The 11,064-nt window shown below is 46.3% G+C and overlaps 1 protein-coding gene across 1 annotated transcript in view; it reads right to left on the bottom strand.

Annotated features, from left to right (window-relative positions):
* Positions 1–6,196: 6,196 nt before the first annotated feature.
* Abat (4-aminobutyrate aminotransferase) overlaps positions 6,197–11,064 on the bottom strand; it is a 97,262-nt gene continuing 92,394 nt past the window's right edge. Inside the window, exon 16 of the mRNA XM_021209242.2 lies at positions 6,197–9,134. Coding sequence (XP_021064901.1) covers positions 9,013–9,134 — 122 coding nt within the window. The 3' untranslated portion in view covers positions 6,197–9,012. The remainder of the gene's footprint in view (positions 9,135–11,064) is intronic.

The following is an 11,064-nucleotide window of genomic DNA, read 5'->3' as shown; positions in this document are numbered from 1 at the left end:
GCTGCCAAGGTCTATTTACTTATTCGGCTTCTTCCTCCTGAGGCTGACTACCAAGGTCCAGTTATCAAGGTATTGAAGTCCAGCACCAAAAGCTCCCTTTGTCTGCCCTTATTAACATGCCCAATTAAAATTAAACACCTCATCCTAGCACGGGGTTTCCCATTTTACCTCTATAAACTGCCATTTGCCTATAGGCCATGCCTGCCTCTTCTCTATCCAGAGGCAGTCCTTTGGTGATCCATCCCCAGAAAAAAATACCCCTTCTCTCTGCCTCCTTAATCTTCTCTCCCTTGTTTCCTTTTCCTTCTCCTTATCTCCTGTGTTTGTCCTTATCCCCACCGTTTGTCCCTCTGGGGCAAGTTAATCTTTGTGCTGAGAACTTGGTTTTGGGATAACCCTGAGCCTACTCCAAAGTTCCCTACATTCTCTTTTCTACTGTGTTTGTCCCTTCCCATAGTGCATGTGATTTTAATTATGTGATATCCATAGTGCATCTGATTTTAATCATATGCATACCCATAGTGCATCTGGTTTTAATTATGTGCATACCCATCTGATTTTAATCATTTGCATAGTCATTTGTGCATAGGTATAAGGTAGTAAGTTGGGGATTCTCCCTGTAAGTTCACTTGAGGTATAGTGTGTCCTAGTGCATTACACACTCACAAGTTCATGATGGATTGGGTCTTCTATATGCATTGGGAATAAATATGCTTGAATAGAAAAATGCCCAAATCTGATTATTACCAGGGGCCAAGAAATGTATATTTTATTCTGAGATGGGAGTAAAGCCTAAGGCATTTTGGGGGTTGGGTGGTTCCTGAGGTTGCTAGATGCATTATTTGGAGGGGGTGTGTGACAGTACATGGAAGTGAAGGCTCTGTACTGCCAAGTGCTTTATGACAAGAGGATGCATGTGAGTATAACCCAAACCACAAGGTCCTAGGCTAGACCACCTGTTTGCCTCGATCACTATTTCTAATCCAAGGGTATCTTCCACTTCACTAGTACCACAAGTTGTCCTCTGACCTCCACATTCGATGTTTGGCATACGCTCACACACTGAGACTCAAAAATATACTTAAAAAAAAGAAAAGATTAAGTGAAAATGTTTTGGTGAGGCTGGGCCTGCTGGTGCACTCCTGTAATCTCAGCATTCCAGAGACGGAGGCAGGAAGATCTTGTTTGAGGATAGCCAGGGCTAAATGAGACCCTGTCTCCAAATAAAATGGTAAAATAACAGAAACTAATACTTAAAGCAGAGTCGGGTACAGGCTGACTTTGGAGGCCGGAGGCCGTGTTGCTGAGGTGTCTGGTGCACAGCACTTGAGTGGCTGCACAGGCTCCTCTCGTGTCTCCCCAGGATATCAAGAGCCACCTGCTCTCCAGGGATGTCTAGCCGTGTCATCTTTTCTTGTTGATAATGATTTTGAGAAAGAGCTTTGTATAATCCAGGGGGGCCTCAAATTAATTATGTAGTCAAGAATGACCTGAACTTCTGATTCTCCTGCCTCCTAAGTGTTGGAATTACAGGTGTGTGGCACCACATTCGGATTGTTCACTAAGTAGGCTAGGCAGGCTGGCCATCGAGACCCTGGGATCCTCCAGTCCCCACTTCCTCTGTCACCCCACCTAGCTTTTATGTAGGTATTGGGAATTGAACTCCCAATCCTCATGCTTGCTCAGCAAGTATTTATTTCACTGATTGAACAATTTCCACAGTCGCCTTCAGCCTGGTTTTCTAGGCAGAGAAAAGCTTGCCATGGGCAGGAGAGATGGATCAGTGGTTAAGGGCACTGACTGCTTTTCCAGAGGTCTTGAGTTCAATTCCCAGCAACCACATGGTGGTTCACAACCATCTGCAGTGGGGTCTGATGCCCATGTCTGGTGTGTCTGAAGAGAACAATGGTGAATACATTAAATAAATAAATCTTAAAAAAAAAAAAAAAGCTTGCCAGCTATGTGCTTCTATCTGGATCCACGCTGGGTGCAGTGTACACAGTTGTTGAAAAGCATTTTGGATGGGATCCTGTTTGCATCTCACAGCATGGCTTTCCTTTCTGTCTGCTAAGAACTATCTGGGCTTAGCACTCCTGTCTCGAGCTGTGGCTCTGCATCATCTACGCTTAGGGACAGAGTGGTCTGTGGCTTGCTTGTCAGGTTCTATTCAGCTGACACAGAAACCACGTGAGGTCTGCTCCGACAAGGCTCCTGCGTTGATAATGAGCAGCACCTGGACTGCACAGCCCCTTGCTAGCTATTGTCCTTTTCTGTTTTTCTAAAGCAAGCTTACCTTGTCTTTCAGCCCAGGGGTCTATCCTTTGTCCACAGCCTGAGATAAGTCACACCAACAAGCTGGTTGGAATTTTCATTTCATTGCTATTCTGTGACTTCCAGACTCCTGGGTTCTTTCATGGAAAGCCACAGTGTCCCTCAGAGCTGCAAGCAGAGGCCATGTTTTCTGGCCTTGTTTTGATCCTGTAGCATTTAACTATAAAATTTTGCCTGATTAGACTTAATCAGGCAGGCCTGCTACCATCTGGCCTTGTTTGTGCCTGCACCAGAGACAAAATATTGGTTTCACTGATTAATGGTTGAAATACTCCAGCAACAGCCAGGCCTGCCCTGCACTGGGAAATGGGCAGTGTTTATTTGTGGGAATGTGGTTGTTATGGAAGCACACTATTTGGTGGTGTTGGGCTTACAAGACACTTGGCTTGTCACACAAAAGTAGTGTTTTGTTTCATTGTTGTTTTGAATTTCTAGAGACTGAGTCTCCTTATATAGCCACAGCTGGCCTGGAACTTACTCTGTAGACCAAGGTGCCCTCAAACTTGAGGTGATCCTCCTGCCTCTGCCTTCCGAGTGCTACAAGCTACACTACCAAGCCCAGCAAAGGGAAAAGCAGTACTGAAGGGAACCATCACATATCAGACACCTCCCACTTGACAGGCACTTAGTACAAGACTTTAGTTTTTATACTTAATTTTTAAGGGCTGGGCAGTGGTGGCACACACCTTTATTCCCAGCACTTGGGAGGTAGAAGCAGGTGAATCTCTGAGTTCAGGGCCAGCCTGGTTTACAGAGTGAGTTCCAGGACAGCCAAGGCTACATAGAGAAACCCTGTCTTGAAAGCAAACTTAATATTTTCTTTTTAGCTGGGCGTGGTGGCATATGCCTTTAATCCCAGCACTCGGGAGGCAGAGGCAGGTGGATTTCTGAGTTTGATGCCAGCCTGGTCTATAAAGTGAGTTCCAGGACAGCCAGGGCTACACAGAGAAACCCTGTCTCGAAAAACCAAAAAAAAAAAAAAAAGATTTCCTTTTTAATTACGTCAGTATGTGAGCCTGGGCTCACATGACTGCAATGCTTAAGGCATCAAAAGAGGTCATCAGGTCCCTGGAACTGAAGCTGCAGGCAGTTGAATCACCCTATGTGGGTGCTGGGACCCACACCCAGATCTTCTGCAAGAGCAGTCTATACTCTTAGCCAATGAGCCATTTCTGTAGTCCCTTAATTTTAGTTTTTGAGACGAGAGCATGCTATTTAGCCTCGGCTATCCTTGAACTCTCAATCCTCCTGGCTCAGCCTCCTAAGTTGCTGAGATTTCACATGTAAGCCACCACATCCAACTTACATGATTTTTAGAAACCTTTAGTCAGTGTTCTAGCTTCATTTCTGTTGCCGAGACAAAGGAGCCCTGGCAGAATGCAGTTCAGAGGAGAAGGAGTTGTTTTCACTTCAGTTGCAGCTTATAAATCATTACTGTTGGGAAGTCACAGTGGCAGGAACTTGAAGCAGCTGATGCCATCACACCCATAGTCAAGACAGAGAAAAATGAATGCATGCATGCTCAATTGTTTGCTTTTGCTCGGCTCAGTTTTTCTACTTTTATACAGTCCAAGAGAGTGTGCCTAGGGAATGGTGCTGCCTACAGAATGCTGGGTTGGCCTATATCAATAACTCAACCAGACGCCCACAGACATGTCTACAGGCTGACTCAGTGTAGACACACTGACTCTTCTCGGGTGATTCTAGGTTGTGTCAGATTGACAGTTAAAGCTAATCAAGTTACTGTCACACTCTCTGTAACTCCAGCTTCAGAGCATATACATACAGACATACACATAAGTAAAGCACCAATACACATAAGATTAAAAAAAATTAAAAAATTTGAGCCAGCTATCACAGCCAGCACTGTCCATGGTGAACTCCAGAAAACATAGGGCTGAAGCTTCACTCCATTCCTTGTCACTACCTACCTGGAAGTTTGGGCCATTTGAACAACCTGAGCCTTGGTTTCTTCACTTGTGAGGATAACAACCATATCTTCTGTTAGGACAACTAATGACTGGCTTACATGGATCATGCTTAGGGTAGTGACTCTTAGCCCAGGAAAGCACTTGGAAAATGCAAGTGCTTATGGTAGTGTTTACAATGGGCTGAGAGGTGAAGTGGCTCCCTCAAGGTCACCAGCTAGGAAGCAGCCGTGCTGGGTCATTCTACTGAGTCTCACCAGTAAGGACAATGGGCAGGATATGACTAGCAGTGAATTTTTAGAGAGAATCTGGGACTGGGGCTTAGCTTGCAGAGTTATCATCTAGCATACACAGAGTCTTAGGTTACATCTCTAGCACAGCATAAAACCAACCGTGGTGGTGCACACCTGTAATCCCAACACTTGGGGTATAAGGGCAGGTGGATTAAAGTTCAAGATTATTTTCAGCTATGCAGCAGGCTTGAGACCAGTCTAGGATTCATGACATTCTTAAGAAGGAGAAAGAAGGAAGAGGAAGAACAGGAGGAGGAAGAAGAGGAGGTGGTGGTGATGACAATGGCGAAGGTGATGGCCTCTGACTTTGAAATTGTGGCTTCTTCAACCCAGCTGTCTCAGGTCGTGTGCTTACACGGATGGTGCCAAGTTCACATTAACTTTCCAAGTTGGTTGCTAGACAGTTCACCTTCAACCAGTACTGAGTTGACCGTGTCCACATGTGTGGTTTCTTTCACACAACTGTCTTCTTTCATATATGGTATATATCAAATTCAAGAACTCAAGCTGGGCATGGTGAATATACCCATAATCTCAGCACTTGAGGGATGGAGGCAGAGCCATCGACAGGTCAAGCCAGCCTGGTTTACATAATGATATCCTGCCTTGACCCCTCATGTATCAAAAAATAGGCACACAGAAACATACACCTTTTAAGTTGTTAGGGAATTTTCAAAACACCAAGAGAGTATTCTTGTCATAGCAGATATTCAAAATGATCATTAGACTATTATTATCATCATTAGCTTGACTTCCCACCTGCCTGTCCTACATATCCTGTAGCTTTTCTGCTGGATTGAAGCAGCCCCTTGTAGACAGAAGAGAGGCTTGGAGGCCCAGGAAACTCCCAGAGAAACTTACTGTGCTGTGTGGCCTCTCTTCCCTGAATTAGTGGTTTTTGAACCCTCATCCAGCTGTGAAGTTTTTAGGAGGAAATGAATCTTTGGGGTAGGCTTTTGAGGGTCTCTACTGTAGTCCATTTCTGCCCGCTCTCTGCTTTCTGAGGAACCAGTGTGGCCAGCTGCCCTGTGCTCCTGTGACCGTGCCTTCTATACCAGGATAGACTGTGGGACCTTTTTTTTTTTTTTTAAGATTTATGTATTTATTTAACGTATCTGAATACAGTGTCTCTGTTTTCAGACACACCAGAAGAAGGCATCAGATTTGATTGCAGATGGTTGTGAGCCATCAGGTGGTTTGAGGGAGTTGAACTCGAGATCTCTGAAAGAGCAGTCGGTGCTTTCAACTGCTGAGCCTACCTGTGTGTCCACCCTTAAACCTGAAGCTGAAACAGAGCCTCTCTCTTTAACTCTCGTCTTGTCAGATACTGGGTCACAGGAGGAAGATAAGGAAGATAGAAGCCCACAGGACTCGCAGCAGTCATGACCTTTGCTCAAGGAGAGGCCACATCAGTAGAGCTTCAATGATAACAGCTTTCTGATTGTCGCCCATGCTCAAGTGGGCTATCAAGGGACACAGCTGTGTGAGTCCCCCATGCTCCTCGAAGTAACCAGTAAGTTCACTGGCTCACAAGGCTGGACTTGGGTGGAATCCATTCTTACTGTGCCGTTGCACCACCTGGGGTGAATTGACATTTTTGAGAATTAATGCAACCTCCGGAAAAAGCCCACATTCACTCTGACATTTCCATTATAAACATTTTTCTTTTAATTTAAGAATACTGATTAACACAGGAAACATTTAACTCATGGAACTGTTCACGTGGTCACCAGTTACACCGTGACGGATTAGTGTCCTCACCCCTTATTGGCACTGTTGACGGTTACTGTAAACAAGATCACTTGGTTTGCGTGAGTCTGCGACACTCGCTAGCTGTGGTTTTCTACAGTGAGCTGTATATATGTGTACAGAGATAGATAGGTACAGATCTATTAGTACATGAATGTGCACAGTTTTGCATGGTTACTGAGCATCAGTAAAAATTATAAAAAAACAACCACCCATTTATAATAAAAAGGGAAGATATGCTAAGGTTTGCTACTACCAGGCCTTGCTTTCTGCACAACGGACAAGACTGGCTAGTGACGCTTACTAAACTCTATTGCACTAATGCATGATGGGTGTTCATCCAGACGTTCTGCACAGATGCCCTTGTTTGTGGGTTCTGCCCTAGGCAGAAGCCTGCCCACTAGGCTTCCTGGGTTTTCATCAACCTTCTCGAAGTCTCTACATTCTTGAGTTTTGTGGAAAATTCTTTTCCTTGGAATTCTTCCAGCTAACCTCCTGTACTCCCAAAGAGGGTGGCTCAGGAACGCACTGTACCGGAGTCAAAAACTTGTGGATAAACGCCTTCAATTTTGTTTGTTTGTTTCAAATGGGAAGAGCTGTCTCCGGGCAAGGGGTGGGCAGTACATTTGGAGAGGGCTTTCTACAAAGAATTTCATTCTTCTGTCAACATGCCCTGTGGCAAGAAAATGAGAGGTCGGCTGCTCCCTTCACTAAAGAGAGCAATTTCTGCTTATGGCCTGGATTTAAACCCTTTGAACTCTAAGGACCTGCTGGAGTATCTGCATATGATACTGTGGTTCTCTGGAGGCAACATGCTTAAGCCAGTATGATGAATTAGGGCTTGGCCTGCATTTTTCTGGTTTGTTAAATAAAACCTTGAACCTTAGGATTTCTGGGTGGGGTCCGGCTTCCCAGGGAAAGGGCGGAGACTATGTGCAGGTGTGCCTCTGCTTTTGCTTCACTCTTCTTGCCTTTTCTGCTTGGCTAACTCCTATTCATTCTGAAGAATTCTGCTCAAACATCCTTTCCCTGTGAAGGCTCGCTGGATTTAGTGTTCAGAAATCCTTGCTGGCACACTTTCCATTCTGACTTCAACATTAGGGGTCTGTGGTTCCCGAGAGAGTGGGAGTTCCCGGGTGCAAGGACTTTCATTTCATGCTTGGTGCCTGTGCTTTGCACAGGTCCTGGAACAACACAAATATTTCATGACAGTCTGATGAGTGAATAAATAATGGATGTGGAAATAAACACGCTGGTGAGTGAAAGCTTACAGGGAGGGAGGGAGGGAGCAGACCCCGTCACTGATGGAAATGACCTTAAACACAGCTACAAAGGGGACTGCAGGGCTGTGATGTGAACTGGTATTTGTGGATCTGCTGTTTGTGTTAAGCATGTCAGCGCCTTTCTTCTTCAAGGCAAGTTGAGGGCTATGTCTAAGGAAGCATGAAAGCCAGGTCTTTGGGTGATTCATCATTAAGGAAACAAAAAGGGCTGAATTTGGAAACCCTGGTATATTCATCTCCCCAGACAGTCAACAAGGGCACCAGGATGCAAAGAGGGGTCTGGATAAAAGCCCCCTGAAGTCTACACATTCAATAAACACTGCTTGTCTGAAGGGTTAGGGGGTCTGCTCAGGAGCCTCTCAGGTCAAGTCAGTTCTAAGAACATCTGGCCTTTGGCTGAGATGCTGGAGCCTGCATAATCATTGGCTTCCGGCTGCCAGAAAAAGCCCCATCCAGGAGAGGTCCAAGAAAACCATCAGGGACCAGTAAGCTGGTGTGGTGTCCTTTATAATGAGCACACTGCCCCTAACAGGAAGTCTAGCAGTGGCCCTCTAGGACCGACCAGCCCTGCTCAGGAATGGATGGAAGGCGGGTGGGTGAAAGATGGACTGTGGCGCTCCCAGGACGAGGGGTCACAAGTCAGAGGCCCTGGAGATGGGATGAAGGACTCTGTTGTCCGTGTTCCTCAGTGGAGGCTCCAGAGGCACCTTCAGGTCCCATGAGTCTCCTGGATGCTCAGGATGGTATTTCCTTCCTCTGAGTCCAGATTAACCCGGGATGGGAATGTTGACTAAATTATCTATCACTGACACAACTGGAGATCTTCCAGGAGCTCGGGTCAGTCAAGGACAGAATTCACAGGCCAGGGACATCGTCAGGGCACAGGGCTGAGTGGATCTTGGTGTTTAGGATACCAGATGCCTCCAAACACAGTCCTTACCTCCCTACCTGTCATCTTCCTGACAGCCATCCGGACCCTCAGTAAGTCATAAGAGGGGCATGGAGCTAGGGACTTGGTAAGAAGTGACAAGAGCTTGTTTGTGAGGGACAAGAGGAGGCCATTATCTCTGACTCCATCCACCTCGGAGCATGTGTTGTACCCTTGAGTGGCTTCTAAGAGACTGGTTGGTCCAGGGTTGGCAGAAATATGGCCTCATGACCTTTCCTAAAACAGTGTTCAATGCTTACACAGAACTTCTGGGCTTTAACCAATGGTCACCATGAGCTCGGCAGGGGGCAATCCTCAAACAGTGGTCCTCCCCACCCACTCCTCCACAAGCACGAACCAATGAGCCTGCCCCACAAATGACCCTTTAGTTTATGCATTCGCCGCTGATAAACTTTGAAGTGAAAATATGAATTAGGCAAACTAATCAAGTTGACACCGCTGAGACAGGGCTTTCTCTGAGCGTCACGGAGATGGCTTCGTTACTTGAAGTCTGCTAAGATGCCACTGAAAATGTTGAGGAACAGATGGGCGTGGTGATCCCTGAAGACCAGCGTGGGGCGGAAACGGATAGATTTGTCACCGCAGCCTCCCAATACCACACCTGGAAGGAGGCAGGAGTAGATTAGGAGTGTGAGTTTCTAGGGCCACATTTGGGAGACATGGTGAGTGGCTCCTGTCATCCACCCTTGACTCCGCTCTCCCAGGCAGGCCCCTCTGACCTCCCCTCCACTGTCCAGCCTCCATTCTTGCCCTTCTCTCTTCCCTCGCCTACCCTCTCCTTTCCTTAACTCCTAATTTTGATTTCTGCTTATTTCTTTTCTTGTTTTTCCCCTGGGAGACAGGGTCTCACTGTGTAGTCCTGGCTGGCCTAGCACTTGCTGTGCAGACCAGGCTGGCCCTGAACTCACAGGGGCCTACTTACCTGGGATTAAGGTGTGAGCTACCAGGCCTAGCCCTTCTAACTTTGAATGTCTGATCTCCTCCTCCTACTGGGTTAGATGGTAGAGAAATCTCAAGGTAAAAAAAAAGTTCTTGCTTGCTAGAAACTTACGGCACACTGGAGTCAGAAAATAGGCAAACAAAGGCATTAGAAAAGCACAGGAAGACGCCATTACAAAGAACGGAGGACTCTGTTGATTTTCAAAGGGGGATTTCTTTTTTTTTTCTTTCTTTTTTTAAAAAAAAATTTATTTATTTATTTATTATATGTGTACACTGTAGCTGTCTTCAGACACTCCAGAAGAGGACATCAGATTTCCTTACAGATGGTTGTGACCCACCATGTGGTTGCTGGGATTTGAACTCAGGACCTTTGGAAGAGCAGTCGGCGCTCTTAACCGCTGAGCCATCTCACCAGCCCCCAAAGGGGGATTTCATACTGGGAATACTTGTCTGGGTTGCTCACTCTCCTTAGGACAGTTTTTCACATTTTAAAAAAGGAGGTGAAGCCAGGCATGGCAGCACATGTCTGTAATTGCAGCCCTTGAGAGGCAGGGGCAGAAGGGTTCCAAGTTCTAGGCCTAGGCTATACAATAAGGCCCTCTCTCAAACCATAAGTAAACAGAAGTGTAAAAGCTAGGCTTAGTGGAGCATGCCGACAATCCTAGCTGCTCGGGAGGCTTGTGAAGGAGGACCGCAAGTCCAAGGCCAGGCTCAGTTATAGGGGACTTCAAGGCTACTTTGGCCAATTTAATGGGACTCTTGTCTCCAAATTAAAAAGCAGGGGGGCGGTGTGGAGATGAGGTGGTTCAATAGACAAAGCGCTTATTTGAACCAAACATCCTGAATTCAATCCCTAGAACCTACATAAAGGTAGGAGAGAACTGCCACATGAAGTTATCGTCTGACCTCTACATATTCTCCATGGCACACAATACACATCATACACACGCTTATAGTCAGTGGTTAGGGCTTCCGGTTCAGTCCCCCATACTAATGTAGACAAATACAAAAAAAAAAATAAAAGATACAGAAGAGACAAGAGAAAGGTCTGACTGTGTGCATGACCCAGAGTGGGTACTCAGATCTCAGTACAATATCCTCCCACTTAAAAACTCTCAACAGGGAGCAGGGGAGCTGGAGAGATAGCTCAGCAGTTAAGAACACTGGCTGCATCTCTCCTAGAGGTCCTGAGTTCAATTCCCAGCCACCACATGGTGGCTTGCAACCATCTGTAATGGGATCTGATGCCCTCTTCAAGGTAAATACATAAGATAAATAAATAAATATAAAAACAAACTAAAAACTCTCAATGGTTTCCTGTAACTCTTTAGAAAACTCCACAGCACTGGAGTTGTCTCTCAGGCCAGTGTGAGGTAGCCTGATCTATTCCCCAGCATCACTCCTGCTATCTGTCTGTCCCAATTTATTATATCACACGCCCGTCCTCCTGCCCAGGTCATCACACACAACATCCCCTCCCCCAAGTCTCCTCCCCCTCCCACCACAGGGCATCACACACACTGCCCTGTCCCCCCAAGTCTCCTCCCCCCCACCACAGGGCATCACACACTGCCCTGTCCCCCCAAGTC

The sequence above is a fragment of the Mus pahari genome, chromosome 12 (assembly GCF_900095145.1).
Source record: "Mus pahari chromosome 12, PAHARI_EIJ_v1.1, whole genome shotgun sequence".
NCBI classification, from domain to species: domain Eukaryota; kingdom Metazoa; phylum Chordata; class Mammalia; order Rodentia; family Muridae; genus Mus; species Mus pahari.
This window is presented reverse-complemented; position numbering and strand designations above follow the sequence as displayed.